The sequence below is a fragment of the Orycteropus afer genome, unplaced genomic scaffold, assembly GCF_000298275.1.
Source record: "Orycteropus afer afer isolate SDZICR_OR568_19922 unplaced genomic scaffold, OryAfe1.0 scaffold00219, whole genome shotgun sequence".
Classification (NCBI taxonomy): Eukaryota; Metazoa; Chordata; class Mammalia; order Tubulidentata; family Orycteropodidae; genus Orycteropus; species Orycteropus afer.
Window position 1 is genome coordinate 690,096 of NW_006921806.1, and position 17,152 is coordinate 707,247.

General features: G+C 55.8%; 2 protein-coding genes across 2 annotated transcripts; both read left to right on the forward strand.

The window, feature by feature from the left end:
* Window positions 1–254: 254 nt before the first annotated feature.
* On the forward strand, window positions 255–3,797 carry GUK1 (guanylate kinase 1). The gene is made up of 7 exons (XM_007948700.1): window positions 255–366; window positions 739–780; window positions 891–987; window positions 2,312–2,450; window positions 2,566–2,650; window positions 3,448–3,533; window positions 3,762–3,797. Exons 1-7 carry the CDS (start codon window positions 255–257, stop codon window positions 3,795–3,797), a joined length of 597 nt encoding a protein of 198 aa, XP_007946891.1.
* Window positions 3,798–15,165: 11,368 nt separating this feature from the next.
* On the forward strand, window positions 15,166–16,482 carry GJC2 (gap junction protein gamma 2). The gene has a single exon (XM_007948672.1). It carries the CDS (start codon window positions 15,166–15,168, stop codon window positions 16,480–16,482), a length of 1,317 nt encoding a protein of 438 aa, XP_007946863.1.
* Window positions 16,483–17,152: the final 670 nt, after the last annotated feature.

Genomic DNA, 17,152 nt, shown 5'->3' on the forward strand with positions numbered 1-17,152 from the left:
GGTCAGGTTGGTTCCAGGTTGGAAAGCTATATAATCAAACCCAGTCATCCTTACTTTTCTTTTGCTTTCATTTTCAGAAGTCTCCTATTCAACATGGATGTGTATGTGTTACATTGTAACCAGCCCAGGGTGCGGAAGTGCAGCCAGGGTTGGCATGACTCTGGGTACAGAGGCCTTCCTTTGTAGCTAGGAACAAGCTGCAGGACAGGGGCTCCAGATTGAGCTGTCTCCCTGATGTTTGCCTCCCCCTAGGGATGTCAGGACCAAGGCCGGTCGTGTTGAGTGGCCCATCAGGAGCTGGGAAAAGCACCCTACTGAAGAGGCTCCTGCAAGAATATGGCACTATCTTTGGCTTCAGTGTGTCCCGTGAGTCCTGGCAGCCACGGGCTGGCATAAGGGGCCAGGGAAGGCAGCCCCCACACAGAGAAGGGCCAGAGAGGGAGGGCTGCCCCCACACAGCAGGCTCTCACACCTAGTGGCCTCCCTAGCTCCTCAGCCTTCCTGGTCCCTGGGGAGCTCCTGCATGGGGCTGTGGAGACAGCCTGGCCTGGAAGTGCTGAATGAGGATTTGGTGTGGGCCTCACCAGGTGGCTCTGCTCTACAGCTCAGGTCCTGCTGCTGGGGAGCCCAAAGCCTGCATGGCTGCCTGGTGTGGCGCCACCCAGGAAGAGACCCTGGGAGCCAATATGTGACAGGCTGGACCCATGTCTAGCGTAATCATTGGCTACTTGTTTGCAGATACCACGAGGAACCCACGGCCTGGAGAGGAGAACGGCAAAGGTAAGCACAGCCTTCCTGGCCTCGGTCCTCAGCCCCGCTCTCCTCACACCTACTGGAATCTGGCTGTGGAACCTTTGGAAAGTGCCCTTTCTTTCCCATATCCTGTCCAGATTACTATTTTGTGACCAGGGAGGCCATGCAGAGAGACATTGCTGCAGGTGACTTCATTGAGCATGCCGAGTTCTCAGGGAACCTGTATGGGACAAGGTGGGTCTAGCACTCTGTGTCTCCTGGAGTGGTCTGACTTCTCCACAGGGTGTGGGTGGTACTGGGGGCACTTCAGGTCCCAGGCCCCTTACCCTGATGGTCTCCGTCAGCCCATCCTCCCATGTCTAGCAGCTGCAACTGGTAGCATCCTGCATTTCCACCTGGCCTGGCTTCAGCCCACCAGTGGCCTGGGTGGTGGCTTTGCCCGCCAAGCCTTTGATATCACAAGCTTGTAGTGTGCACTGCACCTCCCTCCCTGCTGTGCCTGTGGACCAGGCTCATGGCAGTCCCCAGAGAGCAGGATCTCCACTCTTCCTCCCACCAGAGTCCACTGGGACTCAGCTAACAAGCTCCCCAGGAGCAGAGTCTATGCAGGCGGGTAGACAGGCCCTGTCATGCCTACCCTGTGCTATTTTTTTGTACAAGGGTGGTGGGGGACTGTAAGTGACACTCCAAGTTCTGCCTCAGCTGCAGCAATGGGGCCACTGGAGACAGCCTGAGAGGGGCAGTCAGGGAGCTCCTTCTCAGACTGAGGCCCTCTCAGGCACCCCGGGCCACCCAGCTCTATGGTGTGCAGTTTGCAGGCTGTAGGGTCATGGGGTAGCCCACCCTCAGGCAGGTGTGTGGTGCATGATGAGGGCGTGTTGCATCCACCACCACAGCTAGGTGTGCTGTGGGCTTGGAAAAGAAGCCAGGGACCAGGCTAACTCTGGAGGAGGGCTCTAGGCCCCACAGCCAGGCCAGCTCCAGGTATGTGACAGGGCCAGCACAAGAAGGGGCAGTAGAGGCAGTGTGACAGGGCAGAGATACAGTGAGGAACCAGCTAGCACTCACCAAGCAGGACCACCCAAAGCTGGACATGGGGCTGTGGCAGTCATCAGCAGCTGGTGGGCATGATTAAAGCAGCCTTGTGGGAAGCTGTTCTGAAGGTTCACATTGGCTGGGGTACCAGTGTGCAGGCTGGCCAGCTGCTGCTCAATAGATAGTGGCCAGGAAGGAGATCTCTGAAAGGTGTCAGGCCTGCAGGAAGTACCTCACAGAACTTCCCCTAGCCTCTCAGAAATATATGTTCGGGGAAGGTGGGATGGGTGCCAGCTCAAGGTGAGCCCCACAGGTGACTGGGGGCAGACCCACAGGAGAGGTATGTGACCAAGACCAGTGCTAATACAAATGCTGTCAGCCTGCATGGGGAGGGTAGAGGTCTCCTCACCTCCCTGTCCGGGATTCCATGTGGGGCTCCTCACAGCCTTGGAAGAAGGTAGAGATGGACAATAACCCTGAAAAACAAGTCTCCCAGCATGGCTGAGCAACTCCTGCCCTGCAGCAAAGCGGCTGTCCAGGCAGTGCAGGCCATGAATCGCATCTGTGTGCTGGACGTGGACCTGCAGGGTGTGCGAAACATCAAGAAGACAGACCTGCAGCCGCTCTACATCTGTGTGCTGGCGCCCTCCCTTGAGGTCCTGGTGCGTGTAGGGCTGTGCAGGCGGAGCATGGGTGGGTGGGCAGGCAGATCCCATGGGTAGCTGTATGTAGAGGCAGCCAACTGGGAGGTGCCCCAACCCCACGAGTATGTTTCAGGAGCAGCGGCTGCGAGCCCGGAACACAGAGACAGAGGAGAGCCTTGTTAAGCGGCTGGCCACTGCCAAGGTCGACATGGAGAGCAGTGAGTACAGTCTCCCGGCTGGTCCCTTGCAGCACTGGAGTTCCCAGGGTCATTCCCCAGACACACTCCTCCCTCTGACAGCGCTGTATCTGTCCCAAGACAACAGTATCCCACTGGTAGAGTGTGGTGGGAGTCTTTTCATGGCCTTTTCCTTGGGCTGCTTTATTAGGCCAATGTGAAAAGGAGTTTTATTTAAATGTCTTACCTCCTTTTAAGAGGTCATGAGGCAACATTACAGTAAAATTAAAACTAATACAAGATTTCTGTGGCAAGGCACAAGTAACAAAACCAAAAATGGACTGGTGAGTGAAAAACATTCAGAAAACAGGGTAAGGGAGCACCTTGACACAGAACTGCACGCCAAGACTTCTGGGGGCCTAGCAGAGAGAAGGGGATGAGCTCACTGAAGGGATCTCCACATGAAGCTGTCCCTTCCTGGGCTTGAGGCAGATTCTGCCTGGGGTATGAATAGGAGAGGGACATTTTGTAGTAGTGGGCAGCGCCTCCCCACAGTGCTAGCTTGGGGTGGTGTGTAACACTGTTGAGAAGATGAGAGGACAGTGGAATGTAGTTAGGACAGTCCCTGGTCAAGAGTTTCCTGCTACACTGGGTAATGGTAGATCTGTTTTTACAGTTAGCAGTCAGCCAGAGTTAGGGACCCTGGAAAGTGTTCATGATTGTCATATGCAGAAGTGTGGGGCAGGTGGTCCTAGGGGAAGGAACAAGAGGGCAGAGTAAAAGGGCCAGGCAGTGCCCTGTCTCTGAAGGCATGCCTCACTCCCTGCCCATGTTTTCAGGTAAGGAGCCAGGCCTGTTTGACCTCGTCATCATCAATGACAACCTGGACAAGGCCTACTCAATTCTGAAGGAGGCTCTCTTCGAGGTCAGGGGTCCCTCTCTGCCCCACAGCCCTAAGGGGGAGGGCAGGTGCTAGGGCTCTGTTCTACATAGGAGGAAACCAATGATCAGATAGGTGGGAGGCTAGCTGTGCACTGGGTGAAGCCATGCCATGCCTGATTGGTATTGGGAGTCACCTGGGAGCCAAAAACAACTTCTGGACCCCTCCCATGTCTGGATCCCCACCTGAGTTGCCTCCTTTTCTCCTTGACAGGAAATCAAGAAAGCTCAAGGGACCGACTGCTCCTGAGGGGCTCTTCAGTCTGCTGTCATTCCATGGGACGCATTCCAGGCCTCACCCCCATTCCAAGGTGCCCCTGCGTGGGGCTGCAGCCCAGCTCCTAGCAGCTCTGGCCAGTCTGGGCCTGGGCACTGCCACAAGACTCAGGCCTGATGGCCCGGGAGGCTGTCATCGGTCCTGGGCCGACTTGGCTTCCCATCACCCTTCCTGGCCTGGCTTGCAGCCCCCTTGTGGGTGCACTGAACTCCTCAATGACTGCCGACTGGCACCCTTGGCTCTGTGCTCTGCCTGGCCAGAGCTAGGGCTGACACTGTAATAAAATAACCACTGGTTTAGCGTACTGTTTAAAGTGGCTGGAGCATGGGGTATGGCTGGGTCCTTTTGTTCTCTACCTGGTTGTGGCTGCTCGTTCTCCTCTCCCCCTGGGTTGTCAGCCCCACTGCACTCTCCACACTGGACACTCCGCCCTGGATGCTCTTAGGGGAGAGATCCTCTATGAGAAAGAGCCCTGAGCACTGCTCCTGGAGCAAAGACTACAGTCCCACCCACCCAAGCTGACTGTCCCTCATCAGGATCCTGGCCGAAGACTGCTCCCTCCCAGCTGCTCTCTCTCTCTCTAGTGAGCTGTGTCAGCTTTTTGTGGGGTGGGCTGGGGAAATCAGGTGGGCAACCCAGGGAGCCAGCACCAATGGGCCACTTAATGACTGACAGTGATGCTAGGTAGGCTCTCTGGGCTAGGGCTGCTTACTGCCTGATGGCCCAGGCTCCTGTGATTGATCAGTGTGAGGTTGCCAGGAAGCAGTCTTGCTCCCACTGCTGCTGCAGGGCTGCTGTGAAGTGAAAAAAGCACTGTCAGGGCACTTTGTAGATGCTCAGGCCTGTGGAGGAGTGCTCCAGGTGATACAGTTCTCAGTCCCACATGAAACACTGCAGTGCCCACAGCTGGCACTAGGGGGTGCTGACGGCACACGGCCCAGTCCAGGGCGTCTTTCATCCCAGTCCTTTTTGTGGCTTCAGTCAGAACTGGAACACATTGCTTTTGGGAGTGCTTGCTGAGTAGGGGAGACCACTTGGGCACTGCGGGTAGGGGCATTGTAGGACGCAGCAAGGGCACCCTATGCCATAACACTGGCGCCAACCTGGATGGTGGGATCTGGGGTGTTTGTTCCCATCTGGTCCAGGTAGCCTTGTGCACTGGCACTCCCTGGCCTGGCCCACCGTACCCAGAGCAGTGCGAAGAACACCTGGGAGCCTCTGCTGAGGGCTCCCTATTTCTGTAACCCTGCAGTTTGGAGAGCCTGTGAGAAAAGAGGCCTGGCACTCTGGACACCAAGCAGGAGCGCCAGCCCCAGTGCATGAAGCCTCGCCCATTGCAGCCTCCAGGCCCTGAAGTGGCATGGTGGCAGTGTTCACAGGCTCTGGCCACGTTTCCAGAATTCCCGAAGTCACCCTGGGGTTAGATGAAAGGGTGTTTGTGACGGTCTACCTGCTGACCCGCCTGGGAGAAGCCTACAGTATGCCCTCGACTTCCTGTGGCCTCACTTTTCCCCCCTGCCCCCAGTTCTTCCCATCCTGTCCCTGGCCCAGGACAACCACTAGGACCAGATGCAGGGTCCAGAGTGAGAACAGTGGGAGGTGGGAGATCATAGGCCACCAAAACCACCCCCACAGGGCCCACAGCCTATCTCTGGTAAATGTCCTGGTGGACTGCTACTGGGTCCCCCTTCCTGTGGGTGTGACTCAGACAGATGGACAAGGCAGAAGAGTAGAGGATCAGGCAGGTAGGGAGATCAGGGTCTAGAGCTTAAGTCCAGAGCCCAGATGCACCAGAAAGGTGGTGAGTGGGCGAGAGCCTGACTCAGAGGCTGTCACTCAAGGGAGAGCTTAGGAAGCTGCTGAGGGCACCACTGGGCTGGCTTCCCAAACTTGTGCAGCCTGGAGAAGCCCCTTCCCTCCCTGGGCCTCTGCCCCAAGGTCTCTGCTGGGACAGTAGAGAAGTGCATCACCCTGCTGCCCAGCCCCCAGGGACAATCGCAGGGATTCAGACCCCAGCTTTGGTGGGAACAATGAGGCCCTTGAAGGTCCCCTCCTCCCCCAGCATTGTGCTTGGTGGTGAGAGGTGGCCCTGGGTCAGCAGCCTTCACCACTCAGCCCCCAGAACTTTGCTGTGGGCAGGCACAGGAGGATCACAGCCAGCAGGTGGACGGATTTGGAAGCAAATTCTTGCATTTCCTGGCCTGGAGAAGGTAGGGTCCCTCACCCACAGGGAGCCAGGTGTGCTCTGTACTTTGCAGTGCATTGTGGTCTAGCCTGACCCATTCATAACCCTAAGAGTGAGGCCTAGGGGCTCCCCTGCAAGGCCAGGAAGCCAGAGCTGGTCAGGGGCACTTCACCTCACACACCACTGGTTTTCCAGGAGGGCTTGGGTGGGGAGGGTAGGAAATGGCTACCAGATACAGGAGCCCATCCCTTGACCTTCCCTTCTGCACTTGGGCACTCTATTTGTGCTGTTTCCATCTCAGGCTTAGTTGTGCTCCACAGGGGCTTGCAAAAAGTGATGAGGTCTACAGTGTGGGGAGCAGGAGGCAGCAATCCACCATCCTGGATTAAGCACCTGATTTTAGGAGCCACCACAGCACATCATCCCCCAGCAGCTGGAGCCCCTCAGGCTGCAGGGGGACCTCTAGCCCCCTCCAGCACCAGCTGGGGCCCCTCAGCCTCAGGAGGGCCGCCAGCCCTGCTCTAGCACCAGCTGCACTGTCCTTTCAGGCCTGGGGGTTGCGGGGAGGCTCAGGTCACTAGGCCCAGCCCTCAAACCTCAGAGAATTCCCAGAGCCTATTGCGGGGAGGGGCTCTTCTAAGAGGCCTGTGCTGTTAGGGGTGGACCTTGCTCCTTGAGCAGGACTAGCCCAAGAAACCATCGGGAGTCATCCACCCATCCTCCTACACAGATGGGCAAACTGAGCTCCACGGTGCACAGTTCCTAGCATGGGCCAATTCTGGCTCAATGTGGACCTACCAGTACCTCCACTCCAGGCGTGTCCACCCTCAGCATGGCTTTAGGGCCCAGGTACTCCCCCCTGGTCTAGGCCCTGGGGAAAGAGTAGTGAAGAAAGCAGACCCCTGCTCTCCAGGAACTGACAGCACAAACAGGAGACAGCCACTGTAAGTAAGGGATATGTGTGATTGTCAGAAGGGCGTCCAGGGTGGGCTGTGAACATTGAGTTGGAAATTGAAAGGAAGTGCGGAAGAATATGCAAGAGGGGTGTGTGTGTGTGTGTGTGTGTGTGTGTGTGTGACTCCCAGGCCAGCCTAGGGTTGTCCTGCCAAACCTGATCCACTCCTCTTGGAGCCCTCTGGGCCTACCACCCCTCCAAGTCCTGTGTCTAGGCCAGGTGGCACATACCTCTGGGGGCAGGTCTCTGGCTTCTGGACAGGTTTGGGCACCCCAAAGTGTAAGTGTTCTGGGACTGAGGTATCAAAGGGGACAGCAGGCAGGACTTCCAGGCCCATAGGACCCCACCCAGGATAACAGAACTTAGGACTTAAACACAATACAGCCAAGGCTGAGAGCTGGGCCCAGGAGGTGGTGATGAGAGGGGTATGGATGGAAGTAGTGGGGCTGGGCAGAGGGGCAGAGGCACTGGGGCTGAGGGACCAGGAGAGCCCCTGCTGGCACTCCCACCACCAAAGTTGGGAATGTTACTGTCTCCGACCCCATAGGCAGCCTAGGAGCCTCCCCATCTGCCCTAGTCCTGGCTGACTAGAGCTCTTGTTCCTTGGGGCTCTGGCCTGGTTGGGGAGCTGGTTCATTCAGTCACTGCTACAGGTGAAACTATGATGGGGAAGCTACTCTGGGGCCACCTCACCCTTCCAGGCATGGAGAGGTTTTAGCTGGGCAGAGGAGGGAGGGGGCGAGTCAGCAGAGGGACGGTGTGTGCAGAGTCGGAGGGCGTGGAAGGATAGGTGCTAGTGAATGTGTTCACGTGTGTATGTAAGCATAAGTGTGCATGAATATTGTGTGTACTTATGTGTGTATTGTGAGTGAATAAAGGTGAGTACTGCGAGTGTATCAGTATTGTGTGACGTGAGTATATTGTACATGTGTGAGGGTGAGCATAGTGTGTGTGTGAGTGTAAATGTGTATTGTGTGAGTTTATATATAGTGAGAGTGAGTGTGTAAGGGAGTGTGTTTATGTGTCATGTGAGACAGTATATTGTGAGTATGTGAGGGTGAATAATAGTGTAAGTATGTGTGTGTGAATGCCCTGTGTGTTGATATGTGTATTGTGAGAATGAGTGTAAGAATATGATGTGCATGTGTGTGTGTGACAGTATCATGCAAGTGTGTATGAGGTAGTGTGTGTGTGTGTGTGTGAGCCAATGTGCACAGACTGTGGATGAGGCCAGCTGTGAGGTGGTAGGAGTCGATCATAAAGGCCCCCGGACTTGCAAGAACTGGAACCTGGGGCCTTGCCCAGGGGCATGTGGCAGCTCCCTCAGCCGACTGTGGGTAGCGAGTACAGGACATAGAGCTGTGGTGTGGGCAAGGTGTTCTTCCCTCAGCCCTGCAAAGATGAAACCCATCTTGGGACTGTTCCTGTGGTGCTCATGTGTGAACAAGAGCTACTGGCACGTAAGGGGACACCCCAGTGCCAGGCCATATGCCTGAGTCCTTTCATCTTGCCAGAGGTAAGCTATGTGGCCCTGAGGGCAGCTTGGGTGGGAGCCTCAGCACACCAGGAAGCCCGCTGACATAGGAAGAGCATGGCCTGGTGCCCTGCCCAGAGAGGGCCCTGGCGGAGGAAGTGGAACTGGGCGGATGGGGAGGAAATACCTGGGTAGGGCCAGTGGCCACTGCTGTAGGAGGAGAGCCTGGTCACTGCTCTCTGCCCTGCCCTCAACCTGGGGCCCACTCCCTCCTGGAAGGTACTTGTTTTCAGACTCAGGAGTGAGCAGGTCTCTAAGTGGATAGGAGCCTACCCTGGGCCAGCCATTCCAAAAGTGCCATGACAAATGAATCGGGGTGGGCTGGCCTGAGCCTGCCACCGATCAAAGAAATCATCCAAGAGGTGGTCCCCTGCAGGCCCAATAAGACCCTAGAGGAAGTGCTGGCTGCAAAATGGAGTGGGCCCACCATACACTTGTAGGCTCACTGCCTCTACTTACCACCCTCTACCCCCATGGGGGACATGTCCAACCTGGAACCTCCCCAGCTAATGGTCCCCACACCTGGCATTAGGAGCCCCACAGGCTGGCCCATCCCTCTCTGCTGTCGCTGGTCAGCTCATAGCTTTGGCAGGCACACTGGGGTGGTGTGGGAGGATGGAGCCAGGAAAGTCTAGTACTTGGGCTGGTGGAAACCTCTAAGAACCTATGCCTCTTTTCCTGCACTTATCATCCCTCTTTCACAAGTGCTAGGTCCCATCTGCCTACATAGGACCTCCCTGCAAACCTTCCCTGGGAATCCTCACAGGAAGTGCCCAGCCTGCCAGGCAGCCATCACCCTGCCCCTTCCCAGGCCAGCTACTCCTGGCCCTGGGCCAGGCTAGACCCTGGCATGGCAGCCTCCTCAGGTCACCTCTCCCTCTTCAGCCCTGACCTCTTTGCTGACCCATCCCCAACCTTCCTTCCCCAAGAACCTAACATGGCCATCCACATGATGGGCCATTATGGGGGAGTAGGAGCAAGCCCTCACTTGCTTTGATGCACAGCTTTGGCGTAAAATTTCCTTTGAACCAAAAGTTCCTTCATCTAAGAAGTTTGCAAACTGGAGTTTGACTCTCAAGACCTCCTGTGAGTTCATCCTCCTCCTCCTCCCACTGGTTGGGCTTGAGCCCTCCTACTGTCTACAGCAGGTCACCCTCCCCACCATACTGCCCAGCCTGCTCCTCACCTCAGCAACCCATCTGTGTCTGAAAGCAGTCCTTTCTGAAGCCTGCTCCCACATCGCCAGCTGGTCCCTGCCCATGTCATAGAACTCATGCCTTCAGAACAAGCTGACTGAGCTCAGCTCTGGGCCATGCTCTAGGACTGGGGCCACTGACAAAGTTCCTGACCACATGGTGCTAGTGGGGATGACACACTATAAGACAGAGATAAAACCACGAGGGGCATGAAGTGTGATGGGGTTGATTTTATTTAAAATAAACTTTAAACACTTTTAGATTTTCAAAAAAGTTGTGAAGATATTAAGAGTTCCCATACCTTTCACCCTCCGTTTCCCCTATTAATACCTTACATTAGCATGGCAAATTACTCATGAACCAATATTGACATGTTATGAGTAACTAAAGTCCACACTTGATTCAGAATTCTGCTGTTTTTCTCTAATGTCCCTTTTCTCTTCAGGATCCCACATTCCACTTAATTACTGGGTCTCCTTAGACTCCTCTTGAGTTGGTTTCTGTGATTTTCTTTGATTTTGATAACCTTGATGGTATTGAGAATGCCCCTCTATTGGGATGTCTAATATTTTTTCTCATGATGAGACTAGTTATGGGTCTTTGGGAGAAAGCCCACAAAGATGAAGCTCTACTCTCATCAAATCATATCAAGGGTACCTACTATCATCACAACTTATCACTGTTGCTGTTGACCTTGATCACCTGGCTGAGATCATGTTTGTCAGGTTTCTCCATTGTGAAGTTACCTCCCTCCCCTCCTCCTTCCATATCACACTCTTTGGAAGGAAATCCACCCTTTCAGAGTGAACATATATGTCCCACCTCCCTCAGGGTAGAGAGTTTATACAAATTATTTGGAATTCTTCTGCCCAGAAGATTTGTCTCTTCTCCATTTAGTCATTTATCCAATCATTTATTTAAATCAGTATAGACTCACAGGTATTTCATTTATACTGTATGTTATAATACTTTGTTTCTCATTGTTCCAGCCACAGCCATTGGCGCTACTTCTGTTGGTTCCTATGGCCTTTGGTACTCATTAGCACAGGCTTTTTGATGCAGACTCATCTTGTATATTCCTTACTCCAGCCTGAGGCTTGGCTATTTCTCTAAGGAGCTCTGGTTGGTTTTATTGGAGAATGGTATTGGAAACCAAAATCTGGGTGCTGGGTGCACTTGTTGCTTGGACCCTTGCTTGTAGACCTCTGGGGAAAAGCAAGAAAAGATAGGTCAAGATATGCCAACTTGTGTGTATGTGTATATTTCTATATTTAACCATCTTTATCTCCATCTGAGATACAGATGAGCATGAATTCATACTGCTGTCTCCAGCTCTAGTCCATACTACATGGGTCATTTTGGCCTCTTCCCTGGTGTGTCTGCAACCTCCCACTTAAACAGTTAGAGAGCCAACTCCCACCATCTGCCATCCACTTACAGAATTGTTCCATCCTAGTGTGCATGTAGAATGGTATCAGAACTGTTAGCCCATGCTGGCCGATGGTGTTTTGGATGTCTCCTCAACAGGCCTCTAGGAGCTATCAGCAGAGAAGCAGATTTCAGGAGGGACTGAGCATATGGGGCATGCCAGGCCAAGGAACAGCAAGTCATGACAACGGCCTTTGGCAGGAGAGAGCCTGGCCTGTGTTGGGAACAGCAAGAAGAGTGCCCAGAGTGAAAATGAGGGAGGGGGACAGGGACAAGTTACCAAGGGCTTTGTGGCCCAGGTGAAGCCTTGGAATCTATTTTAAAAGTCATGAGGAATCACAGAAGTGCTGTGGAAGAAATCAATGGACATTTCTAAGGCAGTCCCCTTGCTTCTGTGTGGAGAAAGGATCATAGGGAGGAAAAAGTGAAGTGGAAGAAGAGGCCATCAAGAATAGCTGCCTTGGTGACCCTGCAAGGGATGCTGGCACTCGGGCTGGCTTAGCAGCAAGGTGGCAAGCGATAACTAGGTTCTGGATGCAATGAATGGGAGTGTGGGAGAAAGGAAAACTTCAAGGTCTCTGTCCTCTGTGATGGGGAAGCTGGTGTGGAGCTGGGGTTTGAAATGCCTGTTGGGCATCCAGCTACAGATGTTGAGACAGCTGCTCATGCACGTGCGGTGTGCAGGAGAGGTGTGGATTTGGGAGTCTTGCCTGTGGACAGCATCAAAACCAGGGACTGGGCTCTTCCAGAGCAGAGCTGGGTCAGTGCTGCCTCCATCACCATAGCACTTGGAATCAAGTTAATCAAACAAATGGATGCATGCACCTACTAGACTTTGATTATGTGTGCGCACACATGTGCATGAGTAACGCTGGCCTTTGTGCACACACATGTATAACACATATATTTGAGCCCCCAGGTCTCCAGAGCCACAGCAGGTGCCACTGGCCCGGAGATGATGGTGGTACTGCAAACAGCCCCACCCATCCTGTCTAAGGTTCTCCATTGGTACTCCTTCTCTGGAGCTAGAGTCAGCAAGCCTTCCCCTCTGTCAGAGAACCCAGGACAGGAGGCACTAGAGGAAGGGAGAGAGAAGTTCACTCCCCAACACCTACAGCCCAGGAGTGTCCCCCACTCAGAGTCACCTGTCTCCAGGAGGCCTTCTCTGATGACCCTTTCTTCTTTGCTAAAGCTTCTCCCAGGGCTGACTGCACCCAGGCAGGACTTCCCTCAGTCATCAGGGCCAGTCCAGTGCTATGCTAGGGTGGAGGTGCACATTTCTTCATAATCACATTCATATGTCAGTTGGTAGTTTGAAGTCATCTGGGTGGGAGTATTTACACTATCCAAAATCAAACCCACTGCCATTGAATCAATTCTGACTCATAGTGACCCTATAGGACAGAGAAGAACTGCCCTATAGGGTTTTCAAGGATGTAAATCTTTACAGAAGCAGACTGCCTCATCTTTCTCATATCTACCTGACAGTTCTGTGGCCTCCTCAGCCTCCTCTAGAATCTCTTCCCATCATTCCTCCTACAGTGCCTACCACTTAACCCTAGGGCCTGCTCAGTCTTGGGCAAGGAGAAAAGAGACTAGTGGGCTGTTGTACCTAATACCCTTAGAGGCCTGGGGGGAGGGGCTGCTCTGCCATCCCATTTCTGGGTCTGGACCCAGTGGGCCTCAGTCGTGCCTCTGCCACCTGCACTGTCGGGGAGCCAGTGAGGGAACTATCAAGGTCAGGGACTGGGACAGATCCTAGAGAATTGGGGTGAGACTTAAGGATGAACAGCCAGCCTGTAGGGATGTTGAGGGAGTCTGAAGCCACCTACCAGGAATGACATCAGGCCTCCTTCCTGTGTGTCCTTACCTGAGGCAGAGGAATGAAGATGGCCCCTGGAGGACTGGACACATCAATCTCTGTGTGTCTGTATGTATGCACACACATATGCATGTATGTGTGGTAAATATGTCCGAGTTGTGTGTGTCTGCATGCATAAACGTTCATGACTACGCATATGTGCATTGCATGTGTGATAGTGCATCTCTGGGGGTTTGAAGTGATTGTTTATCTGTCTGTATATAGACTGTATCTGCATGAGTGTTTATGACCGGGTGCATGTGTGAGTGTGCATGTGAATGGTGACTGTCTATGAATGTGCATGTGTGTGTGAGCACACTTTGTATCTGCATGGTGACTCTGTGTGTGTGTGTGTGTGTGTGTGTGTGAGGCTGTGTACAGATGTGAGGAAGTGGGGCCACTTCCCCAGGAACTCTGGCTGGCTCCTCTTCCTGCGCAGGGAGGGGAAAGGGTTCCAGCTGCATAAAGAGGGCCAGGAGCCTGGAGGCTTGTGCCCTGCCTACTTTTCCTAGTCCATCTCACATCTGCCCACTGCTGCCCATTGCATACTGCCTCCCAGGCCCTGGTCCAGGAGGGAAGGGACCAGAAGTGTCGATCGTTCTGGGCTCTCCTGCCCAAAACCTACCAGGAGCAGGTACTGGGCCTAGAGCAGACCTCCTAGGAAGGAAGGGGAAGGGGCAGTTGGGAGATCCTCATGTGCTGGAGGTGCAGGGGAGGAGCCCTGTGGCCCTGCCATAGAGACCCTTTTCTTGGGCATATCTCCACTAAGAGGGTCAGCTGGAGCAGAGTGCTGATTCTGGGAGGAAGAGTTGCTCTGCTACCATGATATGGCCCCAAAGCTGTGTCTGAGCGTCACAGGTGCTGTGCTGACTGAATGTGTCTGTGACTGCATACAGCTGTGTGCAGCTGAGTGTGCACAAGTGTGACTGTACATGTGCTTGACTGTATACGTGCATCTATGTGCCTCACTGTCCACCTTGGACAGATGCCCATGCTCACCCCACCTCCCCAGCCAGGAGCCAGTCCAGGTTCAAGGCTACAGAGAGAGGTGGGCAGCCTGGGAGAGGTGCAGTGGCAGTCAGAGGGGCTGAGGAACCCACAGTTCCAGCACTAGGAACGGCAGCCAGGCAGTCCCTGTGCAGCTGGACCAACAGAGGAGACACAGTGAGGATGGGGATACTTTTTGGAGATGGAGCAACCAGAGCTCTATGTAGGAGGAAGACAAGGAAGGAGCACCAGGACTGGGGTGCTGGAAGACTGAGGGAGCTGTAGGGTTGGAATGCTGGATGGCTGCAGGAACTGGAGAGCTGGGGTGTTGGAGGGCTGGGGGAGCTGGGAATTGATGGGGCTGCATGGGCTGGGGGACTTGGGGACCAGTGCGCAGGGGTGCAGAGGGGCTAGAGTGGCTGAGGAGCTGAAGCCTGGGGGCCAAACCCCAGGCAGTCACATGGGATGGGCCTTGCAGGATGCAGAAACATGGTTAGTGGTGGCGGTGCCTCCCCTGTGAGCTGGGCCAGGCCGAGGTAGGGGAGAGAGGCAAGTGAGCAAATGGGGTGTGGGCACATTTTGAGTACACCTTGAGCTGAGGTTGTGCAGTCTCCACAGACTGAGCAGGGCTGGCCTCAGTTTCCCATTCGGCTTCGGGAAGGTGGCTACTGGACTTACCCTGCCAGCTTTGTGGCTCTGTGCCTCTCAGTGCCTAAGGTGGGGTCCCTAGAGCTGGGGGAAGGAGCACTGCTGACGTTGCCAGGTTTTCCTAGGGTAGTCTGGGGGAGGGTGAGACAGGACCAGGCTTTGGGCATCAGGCCTGGCGTGGGCCCAGGGGTAAGGTGATGCATTGGAGATGAGGCTATCCTTGTGTGTGTCCTCTGGCAGAGACAGCTAGCTACCTTTCCCTGTATCCCAAGGGCAGGGTTAGGACCTGGAGTGGAAGCAGCATGCACTCATCCTAGCAGAGGTTGCCTCCTTCAGTGTGAGGTACTGAGTTCCCCACTACCACGGCTGTGTAAGCAAAATCCTAGGAGGGAGGTTGCTCTGGGTGCTGGACTAGCAGAGACATCTGTGGTCTGCCTCCTGTGGGTTCTGGGGTTGTCCGGTAGAGGTGCAGTTCCAGGGTTCCACAGGCCTCCAGCCGTACTGATTGCCTATCTGGCCTGACCTCAGGTCCCACCCGCCCGCCCCTATGACCAACATGAGCTGGAGCTTCCTGACGCGGCTGCTGGAGGAGATCCATAACCACTCCACCTTCGTGGGCAAGGTGTGGCTCACGGTGCTCATCGTCTTTCGCATTGTGCTCACAGCGGTGGGAGGGGAGTCCATCTACTCCGATGAGCAAAGCAAGTTCACGTGCAACACGAGGCAGCCAGGCTGTGACAATGTCTGTTACGATGCCTTCGCCCCGCTGTCCCACGTGCGCTTCTGGGTCTTTCAGATAGTGGTCATTTCCACGCCCTCCGTCATGTACCTGGGCTACGCCATCCACCGCCTGGCACGGGCCTCTGAGGAGGAGCGACGCCGTGCGCTCCGCCGCCGCTCTGGTCGCCAGCCGGGTCCCCGCCGCCCGCCGCCGCCGCCTCCGCCGCTGCCGCCCCACCCCGGCTGGCCTGAGCCCTCGGACCTGGGCGAGGAGGAGCCCATGCTCGCCCTGGGCGAGGAGGAGGAGCTGGAGGCAGCCGAGGGCCTGGGCGAAGAGGAGGAAGAGGCGGCAGCGATGGCCGCCAAAGTGGCCGATATGGACAGCAAAACCGCAGCGGGGGCCACAGGCCAGGCCGCCAAGCACGACGGGCGGCGGCGCATACAACGCGAGGGTCTGATGCGCGCGTACGTGGCGCAGCTGCTGGCGCGTGCTGTCTTCGAGGTCGCCTTTCTGGTGGGCCAGTACTTGCTGTACGGCTTCGAAGTGAGGCCTTTCTTCCGCTGCAGCCGCCAGCCCTGCCCACACATGGTTGACTGCTTCGTGTCGAGGCCAACAGAGAAGACCGTCTTCCTGCTGGTCATGTACGTGGTCAGCTGCCTCTGCTTGCTGCTTAACCTCTGCGAGATGGCTCACCTGGGTCTAGGCAGCGCGCAGGACGCCGTGCGCGCGCGCCGCCGCCCGCCCGTCGCTACCCCAGGCCCTGTGCCACGCCCGCCTCCGCCATGCCCCTTCGCGCCCGCTGCGCCCGGCCCAGTAGGACCGCCAGACTACAGCCTGGTAGTGCGCGCTGCTGAGCGCGCGCGCGCCCATGACCAGAACCTGGCCAACCTGGCACTGCAGGCTCTGCGTGAGCGTGGCCGCCACAGCCCCCCCTCACCCGATCTGGCCGCTGTTGCGCGGGCTGCGCCCCGGGCCGCAGGCCTTGCCACCTCCTCCCGAACCGGCAGCGCCACCTCTGGGGGCACTGTCGGGGAGCCAGGCCGTCCAGGCGGAGCCCCTGAGCGGCAGGGCGCCAAGCCAAAGGCCGGCTCTGAGCCAGGCAGCGCCAGCAGCAGGGACGGCAAGACGACCGTATGGATCTGAGGGAGGGGGTGCTGCCTCACCGGCCCCTCTCCAGAGGCTCCTCCCGCCTGATGTACAGCCTGCAGGCTGTGGGGAGGAACTGAGGGGTCCAGTGACAGTCAGCCGGACGGGATCCCAGAGAGGCGGGGAGGGAGATGGGCAGGCATGTGCAGCTAGGGACAAGTAGGCAGTAGGTGGGCAGTGCTGGCTCTGACTGCAGTCCTGGCCACCCCCGCCCCCTCAGGATTTAAGGACCAGAGCCACGAGGGCTGCGTTGTTCCCAGGCCAGCATTCGCTAAAGGAGGAGGGCCTGCTGACATTCTGGAGCCTAGCTGGGGTCTGAGGCCAGAAAATGGGTCTCTGCTTTTCCCTGGCCTCAGTTTTCCCCAGTATACAAATGGTATAGTATTGCTTCCAGCTCTGCAGGAACCAGAACAATGGCTGGGGGTGGGGTGGGCAGTGAAATGCTAGGGAACAGGCCCCATTTGCTGCAGAAAGTGGGGACAAGCACACTACTGCCCTGTGCCCCAGTGCAGTTCCTGAGCAGTATCAGAAGCTAGAAGTCCCTGCTCAACAGAGCCAGAGCTCAGGAGGGCTGGTCTCTTCCCAGTCCCTGGGCAGGGAGCCCAGGGCATGTATGGCTCACATCCCTGTCTGAGCTCTTGCTGATACCCACCACTACTCATTCCTC

Bases quoted from the DNA above. Each gene is read 5' to 3' on its own strand.
- GUK1 (XM_007948700.1), top strand. From the start codon at position 255: ATGTCAGGACCAAGGCCGGTCGTGTTGAGTGGCCCATCAGGAGCTGGG. The intron at 988-2,311 runs GTGGGTCTAGCA...CCTGCCCTGCAG, and splicing joins GGGAACCTGTATGGGACAAG to CAAAGCGGCTGTCCAGGCAG. The intron at 2,451-2,565 runs GTGCGTGTAGGG...AGTATGTTTCAG, and splicing joins CGCCCTCCCTTGAGGTCCTG to GAGCAGCGGCTGCGAGCCCG.
- GJC2 (XM_007948672.1), top strand. From the start codon at position 15,166: ATGACCAACATGAGCTGGAGCTTCCTGACGCGGCTGCTGGAGGAGATC.